Source organism: Trematomus bernacchii, unplaced genomic scaffold, assembly GCF_902827165.1.
Source record: "Trematomus bernacchii unplaced genomic scaffold, fTreBer1.1, whole genome shotgun sequence".
Taxonomy (NCBI): domain Eukaryota; kingdom Metazoa; phylum Chordata; class Actinopteri; order Perciformes; family Nototheniidae; genus Trematomus; species Trematomus bernacchii.
This window is the reverse complement of record NW_022987393.1, coordinates 253,413-280,897: the sequence shown is the minus strand read 5'-3', so window position 1 is coordinate 280,897 and position 27,485 is coordinate 253,413. Positions and strand designations below refer to the sequence as shown.

General features: G+C 44.6%; 1 protein-coding gene across 2 annotated transcripts in view; it reads left to right on the top strand.

The window, feature by feature from the left end:
* zeb2b (zinc finger E-box binding homeobox 2b) overlaps positions 1-27,485 on the top strand; it is a 78,303-nt gene that overhangs the window by 35,109 nt on the left and 15,709 nt on the right. For both annotated transcript variants that reach the window (XM_034134792.1, XM_034134800.1), the window contains exon 3: positions 22,487-22,738. In XM_034134792.1, coding sequence (XP_033990683.1) covers positions 22,487-22,738 — 252 coding nt within the window. The remainder of the gene's footprint in view (positions 1-22,486; positions 22,739-27,485) is intronic.

Genomic DNA, 27,485 nt, shown 5'->3' with positions numbered 1-27,485 from the left:
CCCCCTTGAGCGTCGTAAAGATTTTCTCCTTCAGATTTCCTCTCTTTATTTGGATTGTTTGGAGCTTTCACCATGCAATTCATACATTTAAGCTTTAAAAATAGTATCATACATTACTTTTTATCACCCTTTTATTGGAATAACTTACGGCTAGAACAATAGGTCAAGTGAGAAATGTCCTCTTTGTGTCACCGGGGTTGAAACAGGGACCTGAGTGAATCACAGCTCCAATAGTGCTTGGCAAAGCAAAGCGAATGGACCTCATCAGCAGAAAAAGCAGGGCTGCGTTCACTGCTGCAAAAACTTAGCAGGACATGTACAAATAGGTGGAATAATGCTGTCTTTTCACGGGCATTAACGGCAGGGAAAGGTAGCTCGCTGACACTTTAATGATCAATCATTATAAAACATATCATATATATTATTCTGAAATGGACCAATCTGCACAATGACTACTTTTACTGTTGCTACTGTATATTTGGATGATGATACTTGAGTAACATTTTGAATGCAGGACTTTTACTTGTAACAGAATATTCCTACACTCTGGTACTTCTACTTTTACTCAAGTACAACATCTGAGTACTTGTATCTCACACAGATTAGGACCTGTGTGTGAGAAGCAGAAACAGAGCAAACAATGTCCCTCTAATTTAACTCTTGAACCAATTATATTCACATTGGAAACGCGGAGATTGTCTCGCTCGCGTTAAGAAAATGAGACTCAATGTAATGCACAAAAATGAGGGCGATAAAGGGAGAGTTCTCACAGTGGAAGGGGGGAGACGGAGCTTACCCCTCCGCTCTCACACGGGGTCAGCGCCGCAGCAGCTGTAGTAGCTAAGTACTTTTAATTGAAGTAGCAGCGCCATCATTAACATTGCTATCATTATTACAAAGCGAGCGGTTCGGATGATACTTCTGTCCCCCCAGCCTCCCACCCCCACCACCCCCAGACACCCGCACATCATTATGCACTGGCATCTATCAGATACTGGCTTAATTAGGGCCTGTACAGCACATTAAGCAAGGGGAGTAGCCAATCTCAAATATTTATAAGGTTGAGTATATTTATGATCTGTGTCATAATCCCTTATTGGAAGATTTCAGCGGAGGTTATACAAAGCAGACCCCTAGCCCCCCCCCCCCCTTCCTCCTCCAGTCTCTACATTTGTTGTAATTAACTCTTTTATCCAACTTAAAGCAAATGCAAAATAGGCTTTATTTCCTTAACCTGCATTTGAAACTTTGACATTCTTTAGAAACTTGCAACATACAATAGATGCGACAAATGTCCCTGAAAACAAGATAAGGGCTTATCAGAGAAAGGACAGAAAGTTTTGGTTTTCTGCTGCCTGAACTTTTACCTGTTAAACTTTGATAGTTATTTAGTCTGATAACCCTCTAACGAAAAAGACGCACTGTGCTCTTCGTGCTACAACACAGTCTAAGGCTTTTATTTCCTTAGAATCTCATCTCCTGAGCGTCATAAAGTTAACCTCTTGCTATTTTTAGTGAAAGTGCGGGTCTAAGTGAATGGCACTTCTCCCCCCCCCCCTCCACCCTCCTCTGCGATAACTCCTCTTGTCTCTTTTTGTTCGGGCCAAGGTATCGTAGTTGTTAAGAGCCCTTCCCTTTCTCTCCCACTCAGGCGTCTCCTTTTTTCTTTTTTGTAATGCCTTGCCTTGGGAGAAACCACAAGGGTCATGTTTATTTAAAAATACAAAAAACACTAGTCTGTCCTTGTCCTTAAAAATTAGCCACCCAGCTAAGAGTGGAGCGGGGCAGCAATTAGGCGTCGTACTTGACTTTTTTCTCTCTTTAGTGGTTGCAAAGGGGTTTAATGAGTAATGGCGATTACATTTAAAGTGACTTGATATAGAAATCAAAGAATACATCTTTTAGAAAGTTCAGACAAACACCTGAAATACAAATATTAATATATCCGAGGTCAATCATTTATGTGTTACTTTACGGTGCCCTTGAGCAAGGCACTCTGTCCTGTAAATACCAATTTAACATATATGTTAAGGTCAGTGGTAATAAGAGGCAGCTCATCTTTAAAAATGAGGCTTGAGCTTTAAGCTCTCAGGTGGAGCCTTTTCTGCTGAAAATGCTATTTCCTTATGCTAATATCAGGTAGGGAAACAAGCTAAACCCACACTACTAAGCTTCCTCTGTGCTCACAAAAGAAAATCTCCACCTACATTGTTGCAATCCCCCCCCCCCCAATGCTGCAGTGTGACCTCTACCAGATATTCGTGATGAGGTCTCAGCGTGGGTGGGCCTAACATGCCAGTATCCAAAGGGATTCTCACATTGCTGCCATGGGTTATCCAGAGCCAGAACCTTTGGGAACAAATGGGAAGGTAAATACTTCCCGGTCACTAAAGCCCAGCCTTTAAAACGCTCTGAAACAGACCTGGAGGCTTCAGCCGCAGTTTCTGCTGACCTCCACCCGCCATACTCCTTTTCTCTCCGCCAGTAAGTGGAGTCGAGGAGCCCCGCTCTTAAGAGTTCAGCTCGCTGTTGTTCGCCCAATCACTCAGGTGGGGGAAGTGGAACGCGTTCACCTCTGGGTGTAATTGAGATTAAGTCGCCCTCATGTTGTGTGGGAGGAAACAAGTGCTCTCTTTACCAGGGTGCAGCAGCATTTTAAGGCGAGCCACAGTGTATTATGTTGTTTGGCCATATGTTGCCAGAACTGTGTGTCAGAGAGGGGGGGTGGATGTTGAGTCATATTTTCATTTCAGCTGATGTTGTGATCCGAAGCAGCTCGTAAATGATGTCAGAGAGGGATACGCATATTTTTTACTCGGATTCTATGTATTCTTAGAGCGACCATGTGCGATACAGACATGCTTGGTAAAGATGGAGGGTGAGCTCATCTCTTAATCAGCTCCAACTGGGTTTTTCGATCCCATTAAATATGTGTTAACAAGTGAAATCAGCCGTTGTTGCTCAGAATGAAGGATTAAGACTCTCGGGTCAGAAAGGTGTAAAAGACTGCACACAGAAACGTCCTACAAACAAGCAAAACATTGTGTAATATGAATACATAAACTATAAAACATGATTTGGCCTTTAAAGTCAAAACATAAGACGTGATGGTTCTACTTGGAAGTCTGCAGGACAAAAAGCCAAAATGTGCAAGAAGTCCTCCGTGAAATACTGAGGTCAGCTATCTAATGTTTCACTAATATTATCACTACAAGCAGCGGTTGTCTACAGGGTCCTCGCAAAGTTTCAAAAGTAAAAAAGCTAGATATTTGCTTTAAGTATTTGGTTTTCCTAAACTCTCATTCACTCTTTCATTTGCAGATAGAGTTCACGTAGTACCACCCACACTATTTGATGATCCAGTGATCTCAGGGAAATGTGGAATTGTTGGAAATACCTCAGCAATGGCCACCAGAGATAGAAGGACCGTACACTTTCAAAACCTTAAATCGTACACGGTGGTGATTTTCGTGCTAGCGTAGGAAGAGAGGAAAAGGAGCATAACGGCACGTATGAAAAACGGTGACCCCTTGGCCAGGTGGTTGGTGTTGGGGTCTCGCTTTTATTGATTTTCGTTACTTTTCTGACAGCCATCCTCCGCTTTATTTGGCCACTGAGGGCAGCGAGAGGAGCAGGCAGCGTGGGGTGTTTGGAGTTTGAGAGAAAAGACGAGAAAAACCGACAGCGTATAGCCTGGCCTTGGAAACCTTTGCCTCCTTATCTGCCTCTCTTCACTCCCACCGGAGAGATAACACATTATTATGCATTTTGCTTTATTTTACTGCATCGATTTAAAGTAATTTGAAGGTTCTGCAGGGACTAGTACCTGGCTTTTGTTTCTCTGATAGCTCACGGTGTGTGTGTTTAAACAGCGGGGCCTCTGCTAGATACAGCGTCTATTTATCCCAGAGGGAAATTTAAGTGTCAGCAAGAAGCAACGAGAAGGTAGGACACAATAAATACGTGTTATATCTGCGAAATACAGAGGTGCCAGGCAGTTAAAGTGCTACTCACTCCCCTTATTTTTAAATTACACATGTCATACCTTTTAAATAATGGGCATTCTTTATTTAGAATATTCACTTAGGGTTTTTGAAGGCACATTGTGATGTTATTTCTTCACATCCTTTGTTGATCCCTCCCAATATCATACTTTCTTCTTTCATATCTGTTCGAGAGACGCCACTTCCACCAAGGTGTCCGTTCGCTCACGGTTCCAGCCCTTCAACCTGTCAGACACACTTTTTGTGACGCCAAATCCCCCTATTCATTTTTCTCTCCTTCGGCACAAATATATTTTCCTTTTTTTCCCTTCTCCCCCCCACTTTTATCAAGGGCAAACCTGAACTCCATGGCAAACACACACACACACATACACACATCCAGAGCAGTTAGATCTCCAGGGCCTGTCATTTTACATTTACATTTTAGCCATTTAGCTGACGCTCTTATCCGGAGTGACTTGCAAAGAGTGTGACGGCAGACTGAACCTGAATGTTCAAATGTAGGTGAAAAACATGAGGAGAAAAGGTCAGGTTTTATATGTATTTATTATGACTGGGGGTGTCGTTTTTTAAACTAAATTTGAGTGTCAGAAAGAACGCATCTTTCGGGCAACCCACGCTTTGTTTACGCAACACTTTCCCGCCATTTGTCCCCCGTATCTCCACACCTATTTGAATCTTTCATGAAGCCATTTTGAATAAGCACCCGGCTCTTTTACATCCTGGAGAGAGAAAAAAAAGACAGCAGCAAGTATTCTGAGACTCTCCACCTGGCTGTCTGAATTATTCAAACGCACAGGAAGTGAAGCCCACCCCACTCGCAGGTTTTAAAGGCCAAAATTGCTTCATCATGCCCAAGTGAAAGTATGCATACATTATTCAGTTAAACCTGAGAAAAATCAGACACCTCCCTAGGTATTTGTGCTTGTGCAACAAAAAATAAAGCGTGCTCTTACATTTCTGAGTAGTGGACATTTTTTTCCGCACCCTCTTCTTTTTTCATGATCCATTTATTGATAGATCATTTTACAAATGCTACCTTAAAATGGAAAAAAGGCAGCACATCAAGTCAAAGCTTAAGCATCATTCTTAGCTCGTTTTTATATATAACCCATCACACTTTTATGGCTGTTTCCACCTCTCTCTCTATCTATCACACATGCACACACACCTAAACCTGCGCCTCTTCAGTCCTCGGTGCTTTTTCTCTAATTGTTTCTCTCTTCTATCGACCGCCTTATTCAGCCACTGTTCCCCATAATGAGAGATAAGTCGCTTCACACCGTCAAGCACCTTTCTCATTTGTCTTGCACGCTAACACACACACACACACACACACACACACACACACACACTCATATATATCTGTGTACAAACACACATCCTCCCCCCACTCTCTGACACATAAGACACATCCTTACACACACACACACACACAGCATTGGGCCTTGGGCCTACTGTATGGCACTCTTATCTTCAACACACAGACTTAGCATTATGCCACCAACAAGCTAGTGTCTCCCGTCGCACTGATCTCCTCTCAGGTTGGACTTCTTCTGCCTCTTTCTAAATTGTCGCTAATTTAGCATTGCTAATCTAATAGGACGGTGCCTTTCTTGAATACATCGCGAAATTCATTCAATGTCAGAGGTCCTTTTCCACACTGGCAATATTGTCTCTTTTTCCCTTTTTAATTCACTGTTCATGTATGCTATGAATATCCCCATGCCATGCATAATGTAATTAAGTATGGCCAATGCAGTATGGGCAGCCGTCCCAACTCTGAATATGAAACCTTATGAACTGCTTTGCTTTTCAGCTCTTGTAGCGTTAATGCACCGAGGAACATTTTAGCTGGAAAGCTGTTACTATGGGAGTTGAATCAGTTGTGTTGCTTGCATCCTATCTTTTGGTTTAAAACACAAGGAAGTCAACACATAGTTCAATGGAAAATGGCAAGCTGGCGTGATATCAGGAGTTTGGTAATACGGAGAAACCAGACATCAGACTTCTTTCTGATGAAATGGCTCATCTTGCTCAAGAACGAGAGAATAGGTGCACATTTCAAAACAGAGGATAAGGCTAAAGTTCACTAAGAGACTGTGTGATAAAATGGAAAGATCGTAGCACTAAATAAATGTTGTTGTGTATAAGAAAGTTGTTTTAGAAGAGCATTTTCTGAACGTCATGGATGTCACACATGCAAATTATCTCCATCATTGATGAACTAGTTTGTGAATTTCGAGGTCTTGGCAGAGGTTTTAACTTTTTCAGCTTCTGGGCCCAGCTGTTGGACCCTGCTCCATATAAATTATTGTCAGACTGAGAAAGAGAGAGTCACAGTGTAACAACTTAAGGAATCCCAAATGTAACAGCTGCATGGATGTTTTATCCAGGCCTGCATGCATGTGTTTTCTCAGAGTTTCCCATAGCTCCTGTGTGATTACGTATGTCTGGACCGAATATTCTCACAAGATAAACGTTTTTTTCAACACATTTAGATGTATTAATGAGGGTTAGGTTTCAAACTGACATTAGGGTTGTTTTTTTGTTAAGGTTGAGGAAGTATATCCTTTTAAGGGACATCCTCTCAGGTATAGCAATATAAACATGTCCATGTATTCAGTGTGTCTGTCATTTCCATTCTTGTCAGCTGTTGTTCTGTCGTTCCAAACGGGGCTCAGGGGAGATTTGGGGGTTGGGGAGTCGAGGAGGGAGAAAGCATGGCCGAATGTAATTTCTTGCCATCCTGACAGCGCCACAGAATAAAGTGGCGCTCTCTTCCCGGGTGATTGGAGGGAATTGCTTCTCAGGGTGACAAATGATTAGCTGTTATCTCGGACAGGATTTGAGTCCCACAAGCAAGACGGCAAGTCAGCCGCCCGACGGCCAGCAGCCGACTGACTGCGCTGAGTCAGGTACCTCTATGGGAGGATACAAGGGCGTATTCACAGGAAATTAAGTCGCCAGCCATGGTTAACCGCCTCCTTCCTCCTCCACCCCCTATGAGGCCCCCACCAGGACAAAGCCTAATCCGCTCTGTCAGGGGCAGATTACGACTTTGTTTAATTGGAGATGGGCTTCGCTGACAATCGGGCCTGTTGTCCTTCAGTGGTGCAGGTGTTTTGTTGTCATCATGATAATGCATCCACCAATGTATACCAATTGTATTTCTTTACAGCCATTTTGAACGGGTTAAATGTTGGCCATTAAATCCCATGTCAGCCATTTCCAGTGGTAACATCGACCATATACTGGGCCTTCCTGGCGTAGAATATAAGCATACCACTTAGGGAACTAAAAGTCTTCATTTATAGCTATAGATATGTTAATGACATATGGGCAGCCTACTGAAGCACCTCACACCTAATGAAAGGAGCAGGTAAATGGCCAAGATGTCCTCAAGCCCCAAGCATTAAGCCACAAAAAAAACTGTCTTTACAAGAAGACACGGAGCAGAGTGCACGATGAGATGAACTGAGAAAGAGGAAATCTGTCTTGGTGCTTTACAGCAAGCCCTAATGAAGAGGGTTGATTCCTGTGTATCACACACGGATTTTGACACATTAATCCCTGGGTAGACTTTGAGCCTTTGTCCGTCTAATGGCTCTTTGGCACCTTGGATTCCTGTTGGAAGCCAATTTGTAGCACTGACATCGAGGCGAGTGAAGCAGCTCAGCAGCGGCGGCCACATTTGGAGAGAAAAGTCAAGGTGTTAAAGCCTGATTGGTTCCACTCTGCGGTACAACGGGCAGTTGGTTGTCAGCCCGCGAACACATGCTTCTCAAATGGGAAAATGTGTAGACATTGGCCCCCTTTGCACCTTACCATGCCCTGTACAGATAAGAGAATTTGAGAGTTATAGTCACATTAGAGGAAGGCTTGAGGGGAGGGAGAAAAAATGTCTGAGCTGAAATATCTCTCTGTCGCAAGAGTAAATAAGTTCTCCCTATGCCAGCGAAACCCCATGGGATCAATTAGCTGCCCATTACCATAGATACAAGGACTTTCTTATGCAACAGATTGCTTCAAAATGTGAGTGGAGAGATGGAGGAGACAAGAGAATGTTTAAGGACCTTGTCAAACTTCACCTCTGGCTCGAACAAGCGTTGCGGGAGGCTTCGGCATGTCGCTCGGGTCACGAAAACAACATGAAAACGTCTCTGTCAGCCGCTCTGTTTTCATTACCTGAAACAACAAACAGCGGAGAGAGAAAAGGAGACGAGGAAGGAAAGAGTGAGTGCTCCCCTGGGGCGCCATTTACTTCCTGTGCAGATGAGAAGATAGGTGCAAAAGGCCTACTTGGCTCCTACTTGAGTTCAGATTCTCTGCACTTTCTCATTCCCCTCGTAACATGACTCAGTTAGTGAGACAACATATTTGTTTCTTCACCACATGTTAAAGGTTAGGGTTATGTATTTGAGCTCAAGTGCCAACTCTGCCAGGGCTAAAGGTTCATTTCCCCATGAGCAAGTCTGCCAGGCTAGTAGTCCCACTCCCACTGGGATCCTCCATGCTAAAAATGTAAGCAGCAAAAAAGGTCTGGATAAAAATGTCCACCAACTGGCTCATGCTATGTTAACTACACTTGAGGGAATTGTCCCACAATAACAACCACCCAGCAGAGGTTCTGCATGAATCCTTCTCTTCTCCTACCGCAGGGAAGAGGGCATTGTTTGGCCGTCCCGCCCTCGCTGGCCGTCCTGAGGTTGCTGATATTTTAACTAAGGTGATGATAGCCTCAGTTGTTTTCCTCCGAGGGGCGTCACCCCCGCCAGTCTGCTACCTCTCTCCCTCCGTGGGAGCTCGACTTTTTCAACTTCTTCTGCGTGATTTATGACCCCTCCATCAGAGACATCCCAAGGGTCCTCCCCCGGCGCACACACAGCCCTGCCACAGCGACTCCTGACTAAAATGGATTAGGCGCAGTTATCCGCAAATGGATCCTCGCCTACCTCTGTCCTGTTAACTCGCTAGCTTAGGGTTTGATTGCAAAGGTGGAGTGGGCCTCGCTCTGATCCGTGGCGTCTCTGTTTGCCCGCCGTAATTACCTGTTTTGAATGAGTTAATAGCCATAGGAAACCTGCTTGCCGGGGATAAAAGGGACAGTATCTGGCGTTCAAAGCGATGAGAGGGTTTTAACTGCACTGGGATGTGTGTATATGTGTGTGGGAGGGGTATTCTTTTCCTTTATGTGCTCTCGAAAGGGAAGAAAAAAAAGTTCCCTTATCAGGTATGTACTTAAAAGGATCCCACTGCTGGAAGCGCACTGTCTTGAGGGAAAGCGGAGAGAAAGATGAAAGGCTTTTGTTAAAAGTGACGCTTGGCCCAGGTTTCCTGTGCCTTGCCTAGACTCCCCTGTCCCTCCCCGCCTGAGTGCTCAGCTCTCTTCCTCCCACTATTGCCTTCTCTGCCTTGCTATGCTGTCTTTGAGGGGGGAAAAGTAAACCCTTCTTGCCGCCTGCCGGTGTTAGATTAAATACCGAGATGGCGACAGGAAAAAGGCAGGGAGGAAAAACAAAACAAAAAAGTGCCTGCCTGCTTAGCTGGCTGGGCCGGGGTGAGGGATGTTGGAGGAGAGTTATCAGGTTGGCGACGGAAACTGCCAGTTAGTCAGCAAGACTCCCAATCTGGTGTAGTCCAAACATGCCGCCCCGGGTTTTCGATGACACGGTAATCTGTCCCAGGGAGTTCAGGGTTGATCTAAAAAAGAGAACTCATCTTTTTTCTCCCTTATCACAGCGACATAGCAAACTCGAGGTGCCTAAGGCCACTAACACAATAACAAGAGAATAAAATGATCTTCTTCAAGGAGGTTGTATTGAGCGCATTTTTCATGGCTCAACTATGTCCTGGTGGGCTTTAATTCCTTGGTAAACACAGAGTTAACGGTATTATTGGACATCTTGCTGAACACATTTCCTTTCATTTACACTGTGCAAATGATGTGCCCCTTAGAAGGGAGAATAGCAATGATATGACTTCCGGGAGCTGTGAAAATTGGAGACCTATAAAGCCATTTGGGGGCTTGTTGAGCCGCTGAGACGCTGTTTCTAAGGGATGTGAAGGAAGTATCAAGAAACAATGAGTGTAAGACTTTATGTCTTGGCTTAGTTCCCCTATCTCTCTCTTCTCTGCTCTCTCTCTGCCCGGCCTGCCTGACTAATCAGGACTGCTAAGAGAAATGGTAATAGCTTGCATGCAGTGACAGTTCCGTGGCAGGTTTGTAAGCGCTCCACCAGGGAGAGAAAAAAAGGGCAGCCTAGAAATGAGACTCAATAAGCACAATAATGTGTTTAACTTGTAAACCAGTGCGGGTGACAGATTACGGGCGGTCCAGCCGTGTGGCAGAGAGCCGACATCTCAGCCGTTCACCTTTTGCCTCTACATCTGTCCTGCTAATGGGCTCCACTTCCACTTCTCTGCGATAGAAACCCGGCTCCTAAAATCCTCAGGCGAAGCTCTCATTCTATTTCCCAATTAGACGAGAGGGCATGATTAGTTTATTAGCAGTAGCAAAAGCTCCGGCGAATGTGTTTGCGGATTCTTAGCTGTTAATGAGCAAATTCAAACCCTATTGAACGGACGCGGGCGGGAGGGGGAGGTTATTCGCGTGCGCACTCGGCTAATAATAGCGTCCCAAAGACAAAAGATGGAGGAAATAGCATTATAGGAGTGGGGGGGTGGGGGTTAGAACAATGGAAGCCTACCGGCACTCTTAATGGCATGCTCTTTCATTTTTTAAATTGTTTCCCTTTTGGAATTATGTATGCTCGCCATCCTCTCCTTCAGGGTTTGGCAAAGCGAATATACACACTCTTCTTCCACAGCCAGCCCCGTATCACCGGGGAATAGAGGCAGGTCTTGAAGCACAGGAGACAGTAGTTCCACCTGTGGGAAATGAACTCCAGTGCAACCCCCTCTTTGTTTCCCCTCTGCCTTGGCAGGCTTAACCACCTCCTTTACAAGGCAGGTAAATTGTTCATTAGCGCTGAGGTAAAAGGGGGGTGGGAGGTGCTGCCGAGAAGGATTCTTTTTTTTTTTTTTTCTCTTTCCTCGCGCGAGGCTGAGAAGTGCGAAGAACAAACAAGTCAGAGCATTTGTTCAACGGTGTAATCTACACATCAATTATCCTGCTGAGCTAATTAGCACCTCGGCATACCCCAGGTACCTGAGCACTCACACATGCTGCACTCTTTCAAGCCACTGATCAAAAAAGAAAGCAGAGGATTGACAGAAACACGGGGAGGCAGAACCCAGGGGTAGGTGGGGGGAAAAGCCTTAGATCAAAATTTCCTTTTTACTTACAGTATATGGAGACTACAGAGTGTGTTGGAGCCATTCACGTCATGCCAATTGAGCTACTCAATTATGTAAGCCATATACATATATGACAGAAATTTAGGATTGAATATATGTCTTACTTTTGTATTTTTGTCTGCATAGTCAGATGAATTATCTTATTAAACCTAAGGTACACAGTGTGTACGCGCCAAACTGCTCTCGGTAATGTAATAATAGTGTGACAAATTGCTAAATATATGCACACAACAATGCATCAGAGGTTGTGAGAGCCACTTATTCTATTGTTGGTGGTAATTCTTCTGGACTTGCTTAATGTCGCTCAGGGCTTATTAATACCTGAAACATCATTATAAATTGACCGAAAACAATTATATATCTTGATTTCATTCCTTCACCGAGCTGGCTTTTGTTGAACATCATCATAAGGGTATTTCTTTACACCTATCATGCAGCTGACCTTTATTATTACATTAATACTGCATGTCGTCAGTCTGGGAATTTAAGCCAATTATCTAATAATTGCACTTCACTGAAAGGAACCTCATGTATTTGTCTGAAATGGACAGTTGGAGATGATTTAAGTGGCAGGAATGGAGTTCATTCATACAAAACAAATCATTTAAATGGACGTATTAAAGGGTGCACCTGTAAACATGGAGGTGGCTGTTGTTTTGAACTGTTGTGTTAAGGTCTTTAGTTTTCTTATTAAGGTGTAGCACAGTATGTGAAAAAGCCCTAGGTATCCACATCCCCACAGACCCCTCCTCCCGCTTCCACCCTCAACTCCCACCATGTAATTAAAAGTGTGGTTTTCGCCCTCCTGCGGCTGGATAAGAAAGACAGGTACAACATGAAAACAAATGCAACTGGCAAGAGTGGGAAAAAAAGGAAACAAAATGCCTCGGTCTGCTCCCACCCACGTCATGTATAAGTCATGGGGCTCTGGGGCCTCGGCCGCCTGTTTGTGCCGTTTACCGAGATCGAGAGCGAGGTTAACTTGTGTCATCTCGCTGCTGTCTTACACCTGGCGTACCTTGCCGCTAGCGCTGTCTCACACACCAACTCACACGCAGATAGAAAGGTGTGCAAATCCCACACTCACACCCACAATCGATTCGGAACGGAGAAATGTTTACATCCTTCAAATTCTTCTTATGTATGTTCACCCTCTACCTGAAGGCTCTAACTTCCCACTAAAAGAAAAACGCTTCCAGGAAATGCTTTTGGACGCTTGGGTCGTTGCCGTGACAATAAGCTATGCCCCCTAACTGTCCACCTCCCCGCTACACACACACACACACACACACAGCCTCCCCCCTCTGGCTGGATGGCAGCTAATTGGGAAGTTGGTAACAGTGTCAGAGAGTCGCCTTTCTCCAGAGGGCTCTCCCTCTCTGCGAGGGCCCAGGCCACCTCTCCACTGTGTGTGTGTGTGTGATTTACTGATTGGAGAGCCCAGTTTGCCGGTTGCCTGCTGGGGATGAGGCACACACACATACACACTTTCCATTTCCTGGTGGTTGTTTGATACCTGGTGGGGATGCTATTCAGGTGACAAAGGTCTGCTGTGCGTGCGTGCGTGCGTGCGTGCGTGCGTGCGTGCGTGCGTGCGTGCGTGCGTGCGTGCGTGCGTGCGTGCGTGCGTGCGTGTGTGCGTGTGTGTGTGTGTGTGTGTGTGTGTGTGTGTGTGTGTGTGTGTGCGTGTGGGGGTAACAGATGTGATTTTACACTCTCATTACCATGTGAATGAGGCCCTGGGCCCCCAGATTGGCTCGGACCAGAGAGGAAGACTTCTCATCCCCCCTACTCACCCTCCTGTGGCCCCTCACCTGGCCCCCCCCCCCACCCCCCTGGTTCATCCTGTCTGATCTCTTTAGTCCATCTGAGGTCCCTGCTTGACTCCCCCCTCCATTCCCCCCCCACACACACACACACACACACATTGATCGACCTTTAAACAGCTGGTGACTGGCAGAGTTTTATGACAGCGAGAGGTCTCACTCTGTCCTGTTTTTGCTTGCCTTTTATGTCAAAGAAGGACACAGAAAAAGCAAAGTGGTCATCCTGTTATCACACATAATAACCAGAGCAGTCAAACTGTCCCTTGTTGCTTTTGAGGAGCCCTGTAGCCGGTGAGAAATTGTTGTTTTAGCTCTCAGGTGCTGTTTTTCTGAGATAAACGTGGCCATGGCCCCGTTGCCGTGGACAGGAATGCAAAACAACCTTGGCCAGATCAAACCGGTTGTTTGCGCTGCTCCACAGTGTTTGGTGTCTGAGGGAAAAAAGGTGAAAGAGTCTGGGATGAATGCCTGACACAGCTGCAAGGTGCTCTGCTTTAAAAAAAATAACCATCTTGCTGTCTTTTTTGAAACATTATTGAGTTGCTCAAGAGGGAATTCAACCCCTCACCCTGTTAGTGTTGGTGCCTTGCTTAACTCACAGACCAAATGAGGACACTTTTTTTTAAATGCATGTCCTCAGTTCCCAGCCTGTATTCCCTTGATTTTGCAATATTAAAAGATGAACTTGAAGCAGTGATTAATTATTTTCCTTCCAAAATAGATGCATAGAGAGGAGAAGCCTTCATTTGTTTCTTTCTTAGGCCTGGATCTCATTCTCCCTCCTCCCGGTGAGGGAAATCGGCATCAAAAGCCTCTGTTAGTCGGTAATTACAGCTCAGGTTCTGCTTAACTGTTATTAACAAAAAAGTACAGTAATCTGGCCTGGCAGTGCAATATGTTACCGTAGCTTTATAATTAATCTTACAGGGAGCGTAATAAATTTACAATATCAGATTGGCGCAATACTGTATATAGATTTATTAAAGCTTTTAATCAGTTCTGGCAAAATTAATTTTGCAATGATTGCTTACATTTGAATTTGCATATACTTAGTGCAAGTAATTTATTTTTATAGATTCTTTTTTATTAAAACGAGGCACGTGGGGGCCGTCAGGGATGAAGAATTGCTTGATTTTGCCTCTCTGTGCTGCGAGGGAAAGAGTTACCTCATAGGTGCACGAAAAGGTGGCTGTCTATAGGTGTCATGTAACTTTCATGTAGTTCTCTTAATCATAAACAAGTGCTCTTAAGCCACAGAAAAGTGTTTTAAAGGGTTTCATCGAATGTAAATCAGATTTAAGTTGTGATTGCTCTCCATTTTCTATCAAAAGTCCATCTACCCCTTCCTGTTTTACTCTCAACAACTCACAATGTCACAAGCTTACAGAGCAACACACACAGGAACACAGACATACACTCCCACACACTCACACTTACACACACACACAGACACACACACACACACACACACACACACACACACACACACACAGACACACACACACACACACACACACACACACACACACACACACACACACACACACACACACACACACACACACACACGCACACACTCGGGAGCAGTGTAGCACTTCCAGGGCAGATAAGAGTGATTCATAAACAGATGAACCCAAAGCAGATGTGTTATCGCGGTGGCGCTGCGCACAAAGTACTGCAAGGCCACACCGGCTCTCATGGGGCCATCACACACACACACACACACACACACACACACACACACACACACACACACACACACACACACGAAGCCAGGGTTCAATATTAAACAGTCAGAGCTGATAACAGAAGGCTGTGACTATCAATTTGGCACCCCCTCCCCGCTCCACCTCGAAATCTAACCTGATACGAGGCCATGTCAGCAGATTCCACCACCTGAGTGTGTGTGTGTGTGTGTGTGTGAACACGCTGTGTGTCTGTTAGTGCGTGTGTGTGTGTGTTTTTAACTCGTGTGAAAGCGTGTGCTCCTATTTATAAAAATGTTCTGCATGCCGCTTGGTCATGTATGTGTGTGTGTGCACGGCTATTTTTATGAATGCATGTTGCTGCTCCATGTAGGTGTGTGTGTGTGTGTTTTTGTGTGCCGGGGCGTGGACTCATGGCACTGAGCCACGGTGTCCCTTTGAGACTGGGCAGGAGGAGGAGGAGGAGGAGGAGGAGGAGGAGGAAGAGGAGAAAGAGGGAGAGAGACTCTGCCGTAGAGAAAGAACGATTTAGATAACAGTCTCTGCTTTTGGCACACACACACACACAAACACACTCCTTACTATCGGAAACACATTATTATTGAAGAGAGCTGACCACAGGAGAACCCTGGCAAAGCACCCTGAGATAGGCTCTTATATTTCTCTCCCTCCCCAGGGAAGAATTCATGAATTAAATCATTCTATTAAAGGTAACCCTTCCCTCGTCCCACAAGAATACACACAGAGGAGAGACATGTGAGCGCTGTAACCAGTGACTGTTCCCATAACAAGTCAGATTATTTCTAAGGCTAATTGAAACATTATGTCGTTTTTAAAGAGTCAGGAAATATTGAAAAATGCAGTATTCAGTCAATATTTTACCTTTTTGATTAAAAAAAATCTAATTATTTATGTGTCCATGAACTGATGGATTAATTGTTAAATGATGACACACACATGTAAATGATGCCTTGAGTGTATATTTGGAAAACGTGAACAATATTGAATTTATTATTGAATTTAAAGAAATAGGAAATCTATTTAAAATAAACATGTTTTTCTAGTTATCGATCAACTAATTTGGGAATGTATTTATTCAAGCATTTCTCTTCATAGTAATATATGCATGTTTATGGCATTCACTATTCAGATGCAAACACACAAGTAAACATGTTCCCATCCGTGTATTATGGTGAGACAGACTTCTACACATCTGCTTTATTAGCTGTGTTTTCTGTTCCATAAGAACGTGCAGGTGCTCCACTGCTGCCTCTCCTTCTTTACAACTTACATTTAGACATCGGCGCACACACAAAGCCTCGCACATTTCAAATTGTTTAAAGTACTCGCTGCGTTCATTCAGCTCGGAGCATAAAAAGAGTCTTTATAGTGGAGGGGAAATTAGCGATGGTCTCTCTTATGTGTGTGTGAAGCCGGCGCCGACTCCCCAAAACTGGAAGCAGTTCACCCGGCAAACGTTTTATTTTGCTCCTCTGTGTGTGTGTGTGTGTGTTTGGTTAGTTACAGTAATTACGGGCCAATAACTGACAGCCAAAACCAGGCAGGAGAAAGTAGAAGGGGGCTGTTTTTCCTCAGCCGCGCGCAGCCTTGCTACCGAACATCTGCTGAGAGATTTGCATATTAATTAACCCATATTAACTCTAATTATTCTGGGAAATTATCAAATAAATTAAATTTTCTAATTTTAACCGTTTTTTCCCCCCCTCTTCCCGTTGCTTGACGTGTGTCAGGCGAGCAAAAGGGAGGCTCACCTGAGTCGGAATAAAACATATATACTCTCTAAACCTCCCCCCTTCCTCCCCTTCCCCACCAACACTCTGTTCTTCTTCTCTGAAATCCTCCCTCCCACTCTCCTGGCCTGGGAGTCCTGAGGGCAGCCAGGGGAAGCTTTTGTGTGTCCTTTTTCTTCTTCTTCTTCTTCTTCTTCTTCTTCTTCTTCTTCTTCTTCTTCTTCTTCTTCTTCTTCTTCTTCTTCTTCTTCTTCTTCTTCTTCTTCTTCTTCTTCTTCTTCTTCTTCTTCTTCTTCTTCTTCTTCTTCTTTGGCTTGTGTGACGACGAGGAGGAGGAGGAGGGGGGTTTACTTCGAACATTTGTTGGAGGCAGGAACATGTGTGAACTGTGGGAGGAGGGGGGGGGGGGCACAGATGGTTGAATCCGTGCAGGACCCGGCAAAGGTGGGACCTCTGAGCTGTTGAGCAAACCTCGAAGCTTTTCTCTGCCCCCCCCCCCCACCCCAATGCCTGTTGCTCCGGCCTCCCCGGCAAAATAAATGGGACTTTAATTGAATTAGAGTCAGTGGGTGCTGCGAGGGTCTCCGAGTTGACGGATGAGTGGTGACGCAAAGTTTCCCCTTCAACACAAACACATATAAGAAGTAGTTTAGGTGTGTTAGTGGTGATTTAAAGGGGAACACATCCTGTAAAGGTCTAATGTGTAAGGCTCTAATGGTCAACAGGACATAGAAAATGGCAGGTGCTGTAATTTGCTGTATTTGGTTGTAAATCTTGAATGATCTGGCTGTCGAAGCAGACTGTTGATTTTCTTATTCAGTGTGGTACAGTTTGAGAGGTTGACTGTTAAATACATAAAAGTCCTCATTTTATTTGGACAGTTCAAAAGACCTTGTGTCTTTCACGACTCATATCAGTCAAACTCACTCACTTCACTTTCAGCGACACCCCCCTCCCCCTCTCTAATGCTGCCCAGACAGACACACACACACACACACTCCCAGGTTGCGTTTACACTTCACTGAGTTTTCGCCATTCATCGTCTCTCCCAAGTCGCCCCCCCCCCCCTCCCTCCCTGCCCTCACCCCTCACTCTCTCTCTGTCTCTTTTCAGGGCTTTTGTTTGCCCTCTGCCACCGTCCTTTCACCGACTTGGCCCTGATTTGGCCCTTGTGCTCGATCACACCATTATACTGAGACAAGATAGCACAAAATATCCAAACATGTCTGCCATTCTTTTGTCTGGCTCCTAGACAGCACCAGTGGGCCCTGTTTAGCGGACATAATACCTGGGGAACATTTAAAATATAAGACATCTGATATAAATGTTTGCAAGTTGAACAGTTATTTGAGGCTATGAAACCTTTAAAAGAATATTAATTCAGTATGTTAAGCTGTCAAATTGTATTAGCTCAATCTAAATATGATTTTTTATTGTCAAAAAAAGGAAAATATTCTTGAATTATATATAATGTGTGTCTCATTTTCTATTTACTGAAACACTTTTTATAAATTGTATAACTTCTGCATTTGTTTGGATATCAGTTTTTTATATTGTGGCGCTTATTAAGAGGGAAATACAAGAATATATCAAGAAATAAGATTTAATAGAAGGAGTATTTAATATAACATTTAAGTAAGTTAACGAGTCTTCCTGCGAGGTTTCCATCCGACATGAGTAGGACTTACGGAGAAGTGTTTAAACTGTTGCAGACGGGAACAATGGCAGACAAAAGGTCATGATGAGAATCCACTACCGCCGGCCGTAGCCACAAGGCAGCGACCTCGCTTCCACCTTAATGCCCTCCCACACACACACACACACACAAACACACACACACACACACACACACACACACACACACACACACACACACACATACACACACACACACTGACTAACACTCCTGCTCCTCCATCTCCCTCGCAGCCATCCAGGTGATCCGCTTGGCTCACATTCATGAGACAGGGAGCGAGCGTGAGCAGTTATCGTCCAATAGGGAGAATGTCCTGGCTCATTATCGGCGTAGGAGGCCGAGCGTGTCACCTGGAGCTAAGCCCCGACACTCGACTAAAAAAAAAAAGTCAGCCGGGGTTAGTGTGAGAGCGCGAACGTGGGTGTTAGTCATCCTCCCTGCAGCCATCACCTCCACCGCTGGCCTGCCGAACAGAAAGAGCTCTGTTTCTCCCTGGCTCTGCGGCAGGAAGGGTTTTCACCGCAAAGTCCTCCGGGTGATGGCTCTGGCGAAGTTTAATAAATGCGATAATACCTGTTAGCATTGTCAAACGTTTTTTCCTCGGCACAGTACAGGTCTGACACCTCTGAACCCAGCTTCCGGGGGAAGATTTCAATGCTAAAATAAGTTTTAAATTGGAGATAAGTTTCCCTTTTTCTTGAATTTGCATCCATCTTAGAATTAATTTTAATGATGTTGCATTACTGACTGTCTGGTCAATTCAAGAAGTTAAACCGTCACCACCTCGAAGACTTACTGTAAACACAAGCTCATCTTTGACTTTACTTGATGTCACTACCTCAGCTTGAAAGAGATTCCGTGCATGCTTACCATACATACAAGGTTTTCTCCCGACAAACAGATGGGTCAACATCAAAGGTACACGTTGGTGGCTGTGTATTCCTCCGAGTGAGTGTGTTTGGTGTCTTTGAATGCAGCATGTGGTCAGACAACTGCTGTCAAACGCGAACAGGGAGTGAGTTATCTCTGGGTTTTGCAGCAGTCAATTATGAGTCCAACATTAAAGGCGTTTTTGATCACTGGAGCCATTTGTCGGCTGTCAAACCTGACGCTTTGTAAATACAATCATTTTAGATTTGGAGTTTGTTTCCCCGACACTAAATTCATTCCACCGGCTCCTCAGTATGTGCAGAATACGACTGCCAGAGCTGAAGCATTGCCCTGTGCCATTGTTTTTTTTATTTATCTTCATCAAAGAAATGATGAGATTTTAATAAGACTTTCTCCCACTCTGTGCTCCTCTCTCAGGCTGTCACTGCTGATGCTTCCAACCATCTTGATCAATATACAATATTCCTCTGCGCTCTTTACTCTTCCCTGAGTGACAGAATAATGCCAAGCCTGTGAAAGGGTTATGTCAGATAGTTTAAAACCCGATATTAAACAAGAGTTGCGCTGTGTCAATTTAATTATCAGCACGACAAGTCAAACAGGCTCCTTTTATTTAGCCGAAACGCAGGTAGCACGATTTTGTAAAACACCAACCGCAATTGCTTTTGTTAGCATGACACTTAAGGTAAGAAAAAGGAGAGGTTTCTTTGGAGAAGTAAACACTATCTTTTCTTTGTCTCAGCAACACAAAAGACTGATTAAGAGCGAGGTTCGGGGGAGGGGGGCGAAATAACTGCCTGTGAAATATTAGTAGGTTAGAATTACTTTGTTGCGTGACACAATACCAATAGATGCTTCGTGCTCGCAGAGGGAGAGGCTCTTGTCAACGGTGGCACCTAAACAATGGCGGCTTTCTTGACGTTAATACTACACGTTTGACTTGACGAGCACCCCACTGTCATTTTGCCTTCTTGGAGGTATACGTTGAATGCGGAGGAGACAGCTGACGTTCGGAGAAGATTGCTTCTACTGTAGCTTTTCGGAGACAGTTCAAACGCCCCCCCCCCCCCCCCCCCGTGCTTAAATGTGTTCTGCAAACTTCAGAACAAGACGTCACATGAAACAGCAGGAGATAGAAAAATGTGTTAAAAACTTATCCAGGATTTTTCCGGAAAGTTTGTTGTGCAGATTTGGACAATGCATTCCCTCATTCCCTATGCGGGAGGATTGAAGTCAGAACGGTGTGCGTTGCCGCGGTGGATGTGTTGCTAAACAAAAAGAAGCTCCCTCGCTCCTTTTATTGGGGAAGAATGGGCCCTTTAAAACCTGTCCAGCCTTAGATAATTTCATTCAGCCGGCCCCTGCTCGCCGTCATTGAATCTGCATCCAGAGATCAGGTTCACAGCAACGGGTTGATAGCTTCCCAAGCCTCTTGGCCTTTTGTTCTACCCACCCCCTCCTTCTCTCGAGGCTGGGGGGGGGGGGGGTGGGGGGGGGGACACAGAGCTGATGGGACATTGCTGAGAAAAGGTTCAAAACCTCAGGGGTGAAGGGTCACAACTTCCAAAATGATAATCTTGTTGTTTTGAGGGGACGTCAAGATGAGAATTTCCCCGATTTGACAAAGTGTTTTGATTGTTGAAGTCAAACAGGTATAGGCTTTGAAATAAATATATAATATTTCATATAAAGACTTAATATCAATTGTACCTAGGTAGATTTGGACCACCCAGGAATCTCTCTCCACTCGGGGTCTCCAGCCTGCATTGCCTTTTTGTCATCTCGGAGGGGCATTACTGAGTCTGAACTTGCCTAAACCCTTGTGATCACACCTCTTGAAAAGGTTTTGTTTCTTCCGTCGATTGGTATTCGAGGCAGGTCACCACACTCCCACCCTCCTCCCCCACCACCCCCCCCCCTCCAGCCTGCCTGCCATCCCCTCCTCCCACCCCGCCGCCCTCCCCCCTCCCACGTTTGAAAGCCCTGTTTTCATTTTAATTTGCACCTGTTGTGCAGTTGTTCGCTGAAGGCAAGTGCGGACCAGTCGGTCGTACGGAGACGTGTTGGGAGGAGATGTGGCGAGGCTTATCTTTTGATATGTATAACGTCTTCGGAAATGCACGGACTTCATCTGCTCAGCACTCTTGAATCTGGGAGAGTTCAAGAGGCAGGGACACTTTTAGACCTCGGAAGGCACATAAAGTGTAATTAAGCCCGTCGAATACACAATGTGAGGCATATTATACACTATTTATGTACACGCTAAAACGTTCTCCAAGCTATTAGATTGTTGATTTTTCATCAAAGACTTATGAGCTCGCTCCAGCTTTTCTTTATTACTCAGGAGCATAAATTCAGCTAAAGCACATTAAAAAGCGTCACTATGGTGGCTCAAAGTCTGGGTCTTCCCATGATTGGCTCATACCGCAGAACATTCTTGCACAAGCTGCCAATGAGGTGTGTCCCCATGTGATGCCATGTTTCTGGCTCGCCCTCGCGCTCCATCTGCGCCCCTCCAATAAGTCTTCTGACGGCCCTTTCTGCCACAATTTACTCCGCGGCGAAGAACCTGCCGACGTCGGTGACAAATATGCACGCGAAGCCACCTTTGATTGAGTTCACAGCCCCTTATTTACAGGCCAGCTATTTTAGGAAAAGCAGGCATATGTGTGTGGAACCGGGCGGGCCCTGGAGTGTGTGTAAGGGTGTGTGTGTCCTTGAATGTGCGCCCTCAAGGCCCTGTCATATTTTCTTATGTTAGGAAACACGGTTCAGTGGCAATGCAAATGTGATGAATAATCTAAACGACTATAAGTTGAGCCTTTCGTATGCATACCGACTACATTTGTTATATTGTACGAGGTATGCCGAGCATGTGAAACGTGACGGGTATGTTTGGGAGCAGAGCCGTCCTGAAAGGTGCAGCTCGTTGGCATCCTAGGCATGTTAGCAGGACTGAAAATTAGTGGCTATTTTGGCTCGCATCTCCTCGACAGCTGTCTGCCCACCGCTGCGGTTCAGTCACAGATTCCAGTCGCGGATGCTGTAATTGGGGTGTAACCCAAAAAGAAAAAAAAAAAGCGCCTACGCCTTGGACCGAGCAGTGATGTGGGGTGACCTTTTTAAATCTGGGAATAAACCTCAATTTCAAAAAACAAGCTGAAATCAGATTCCTCTGTCATTTATGTTAAAGTAGATACGCCTACATTACTCATCAGAAATGTTTCTCTTGATCATAAGGATGATTTCTCTCCTGTACTGACCTTTCTTCCTTCCTCTCTGTGTGTTTCAGCTCTGAACTACGAGAATGTGGTTGAGACCGGCTCAGAGACGGAGGAGGAAGACAAGCTGCTGGTGTCCGAGGAAGACCCCCTGATCAACGGTACAGGCAGCCCGGCCAGCCTCACCAACCCGGAGAATTCCCCGCGGGCCGAGAGCCACGGCTTGCTCTCCAAGGAGGAGGAAGACGACGAGATGCGGGACAGCGGAGTCGAGCACATCTGGCCCGACAACGACATGCTGAGCGCCTCCGTCGACGGTACTGGTGAGTGTCCAGATGTTGCAGAGAGGGAATTCATCTCATTGGTGGAGAGGAACCTCAGTGGGAGGAGTTATAAAAGAACATATTTCCAAACTATAGGTTGGATGAAGGGCAAACTGAGGATTTCTAACTATTTGTAATGTGGGTTTTGACTTAAAGAGTTGTGGATGTGCTCTTATCCAGTCAGATTGCTCATGATAACGAGAACATATCTTACATTGTATTCACCTGCTATCTGAGAATCATGACTTGCATTCCTAGAAAGCAGAAAGCTGGATATTTTTGTTTTATTTGGTCCAGGAAATTGGATATTGTAATGATATTTTTTTACGTTGTGTGGGGCGAATGTCATGTGAGGTTGAGATGTCAACAAATTAAATAACCTAATAATTGCCTTTTAAAGATACAGAAAAACGTCCTTTTTCGATACAGATTCAGCTAAAGAAATACATTAAGAAACTAGCTTTTGTTCTCCTTCTACCAGATGTGTGGGTGCAGGTGAGCTGTCAATCACACCACCCCACTAAGCTGACTTTCTGATACTTTATAGCGAATGTGTGCACATCCTGCCACTCGTGGTGTCGCCTTACACCGTAAACCCCACCCATCTGGTGCCCGGGTAGACGAAAACAAACCCCACGGAGCGGTGTGCAAACACGGCTTGAGCCAGGTCTGACGGAGGAGCCCCCGAACGATGCTCCCTCAGCAGACGCACACGATAAACATTTTTCTTCGTGAGCGGCGGAGACCATTTGGTTCACGCTTATAGAAAAGCCAAACAACGAAAAATATTTACAGTAATGTATAACCTCGCAAAAAGGAAAAGGGAAGCAGCAGGAGTGTGCTTTTGATTCAATGTTGCAGATTCTACAGAAGGCATGTGAGGCTACTTTTACTTAGGGTTTATTGTATTTCAACCTCCAATAGTGACTGATGCAGTGTAACCCCCCCCTCCCTCCCGACTCACAAGCTGCTTAATCCCAGGCAGGTGATACCTTTTCCAAACTTGACTGACTTATCGTCTTTTGTGGAGCAGCTCAGATTGCAGGGGCCCCAGTCACGGATGCTTGAAAGATAAATACTTTTAATTAGGGGGCAGGGTATAATCATTAAAGGAAGCCAGACTGCTGCGAAAAGTCATTAACAATCTTAAATGAAATTTTTATTTTTATGATAGCCATTTACATGTATAATAAGAGTCAATGATTCTTGGAAGCATGTGACAGGAACAGAGTATGGCGAGAAGTCATGTAAGACAGCCAATTTAAATGAGCCGGGCTCCGCTATTCATTTCTGCTAATGAACTAGCTGTGCACGCTGCCGAAAAAAACCGAGGAACATTTCAGCAGTCTTACATTTTAATATGGGGGAAAATTGCACATTTATTAGGGATGAAAAAAAAAAATGGGTATCAACATTTGCCTCTCCTAAATAACAGTTCCTTAAGGGAGGGAGGAAGAAAAGACAGTTTGGTAAATAAATCAAGATAAAGGATAAACAAGCTGTCGTTGCATACGGTAATTGTTTATTTGATAAAGACCCGCGGTGCCATAATGTCTGTAATTCAACTATGTTGCAATTCCCAGATAATATGCTTCTCGTGTGATAAAGTGTCTGACATATTTCAGAGAGCAAGTCAAGTTCATTAGAGCGTTTGGGAGTCTCTTTCCCAATCTTGCGGGTGCTGTGTTTCCCAGCCTGTTTTTTCTGCTTCCTCGGTGCCTAAGTGTCTACAGTGATACCTCAGCACATAACTTAGGCCTGAGATAAGTTAGCACCCCCCCTCCTTCCTCCTCGGACTGATTTGGTCGTCACTCCCCTATCATTTTTTTTACGCAGGTCTTGTAAGCGGTAGTAATGTCTTCATGAGTAAAAGTGAGGACATATGTCGCCCAGAAACAAAACAGACACTCTTTATTCCATGGGTTGTAAATTGTGTCTTTAGCAACACAGCTTAGAGGATCTTCTGAAATGTAGTAAAGAACATTTATCGCCGAGCCTCTTCTGATTTCAGGGCACAATCAGAGTCTTGTGTCTGTCCTTGACATTCCTTCATCCCACATTGAGGCTGGACGCGATGTGCTGGAAAGCATGACATCATTATCACTGACAGACAGTTTCAAATAAATCACCTGCGTTTTCCCGTTGCCCTTTTTTAAGTCTCTGTAGGGCGTCTTAACATTGCAGCGAGAAATCCCTCTTTTTATCCGGATTGCTTGAGATATATTATCTAAAAGGACTCTTCCTAATGACATTTCTCGCCAAATGTGTCCTTCTGCTTTTGATAAAACAGTGCTTCTTGTTTTCATTGCACGTGTATCAAGTTTTGTGATTATTAATTTGCCATTTAAACACCTATCGCATCCCCACATTTTACAATAAGTGCAGTGTTTCAGATGCTTTCCTACCCTGCCAATAATTTAAAAAACACTATTCATTGGCTCTAAATTGCTGGAACGATAGTGTCAAAATATCAAAGATGCCATCCTCTTTCTCAAACCTGTTTTAATCAAAGCTTGTCAGTTTCTGAAGCTATTGTGTGCATACTGGGCAGGATCAGGATGAATCAGGGCTAAACGCACAAAGGCAGGACTTTAAAGCGCCTGCGGTGAGCGGCCATAAAAATAGGAATGTTTTCAAAATAAACAGCATCAGAGCCACTATGAAAATAGGTGGAATACGTCTGGCCAAGGTATTCTGGACTCCTCCTGAGTCTCAAAACCTCAACATCGCTCTTCTAGGAGGTGTGTACCTTACTGCCTCACGTCCTCTGTGATTTACCACTGACAAAACACACTTTTCCAGCATTTAGTGGACAGTTTTCGTCCAAAATGCTTTCCACTACCCAAAATAGGTGCATATTTGTGGCAAAAATGACTCCAGGAGAAATCGAATCCCTTTTTTTCCCCTTGTTTTTGACATTGGTCTTGTCTTATAAAATGTGTGCAGTGGCTTTTCTTACAGTAGAAAGACCCAGGAGCCTATAATGACACTTTGTCCCAGTTGAATGTAGCTTAAAGCTGGCATGGATTGCATGTGTGTGTGCCAGAGGCCATAGAAGTGAGGTGTACGTGGTATTAGCCTACCTCCTACTGGAAGCAGCCGTCCTCCCTTTAGAACACAGATAACAAAAGTTGTCCAAGGTAAATAGGGGAGAGTGGAGGGCCAGTAAATCCCACTGGTCATCCCCTTGCGTCAGACCAAAAGTATGCAGCCAAATTTGATTACCCTGAGCAAACACGGTGCCTACGAGGACACACAGTGAGGGAGTTTTCACTGTTCAGGGTTTCAAACGTGCTGATATCTGGGTATATTTTTAATCTGTGGTGCAAAATCTGTTTTGTTTTGTCATACTTTAATTTATGTTGTTCGAAAACCCATTCATTTTCTCATACTTCGACTGCGGTTTGGATGCTGTTTGTCAGACGTGCAATCAAAATGTAAAGTTAAAAAACCTTCGCAAGGGGAAAGTTAAACTAGGACATACCCCTGCAGAACAGTCTGTCATTATTCTGTGAAGCCATTGGCAGGGGTATTTATCATTTCACCGCAAAAGCCAAATCTTTAATTTCAAGAAGAGCCTTAGAAAGCATTCCACGACTTCCCCATTGTCTTCAACTAAAAATAAAGAAATGTTTTGGTTTCTGGCTTTTGTGTCACAGGATAACATTATTATAAACAATACACCCACCACCTTTCCTGTAATATCTCAGCCAGGTTTCTGTAACATGTGTGCTCATCCTGGGTTTAATAGCTCAGGGAGAAGCAGAAACATCAGATCCTGCTGTGGACTTTTAAAAAAAGAAATCTTCACAATGCAACACTTGTAACATCCTTGCCTGAGCAGCAGAGCAAGAACAGATGTAAGGCGCACAATGCAGGTTTTTTTACTCAAAGCCTGCGTTTTCTCGGAAGCACCTTGATTTAATTTTTACCGTCGAGGCAGGAAGGAGGGACCGAGGACTTCTTAAGCTGATTGTCCGGTCGGTGTCCTCCTGTCGACCGCGGTGGGATGAATTTGTCAGAAGAGGGTTTGTTTACGAGCCTGTCAATCCACCGTTTATTTACTGTCACCTCACCTGTGCCAGGGCAACGTCTGCACACCATTATCCTGATTGGCAGTAAGAACCTGTCCTGTTTAAACCAATGCTTCTGCACGGTTAGTTATTCACAGCCAGGCTTTCTGTTGAAATGAATCTCAGAGTCCAAAATCTCAAAGTGAAACTGCTCACATATACCGAGCAAGTATTGATTAGTTAATTTAAAAGATGTAACCCCTAACCCTAACCATAGATTCCCATTTTGGTGCCCATATTATTGAGCTAACATACTTCACCAGTTCATTCTTCCTCTCCACCCACCTGAGGTTTACCCTAACCAATGAGGTTATTTCTGCCCTTGAGAAATGTTTGTGCAACCAAAACTCTTAATTTGTGGTTAAGCATTGTGTTCTTTTGAGTTGGTAGCGAGGCCTTAACTCTCTGCCAGGGGGTTGTGGCAAATCAAAAGAATGTGTGTGCTCACAATGCTCCCAACAAGCAGCTTTGGAGAGAAACATCCACCAAATGACATATGATAAAACGAGCGTGATGCTGCATGCGGAGGATTGCCGCGGCGACACAGCCAGGGAGTAATAAGCTCCGCCTGCGTGTTGGCTGGAGCTCTATGATTGCTCAGGTGGATGTGCTCCGTGTTGTGTTTAATCGCTCTGTTTGGTGATTGAAGCTTTCTTCGCCTCCCCCACTGCTTG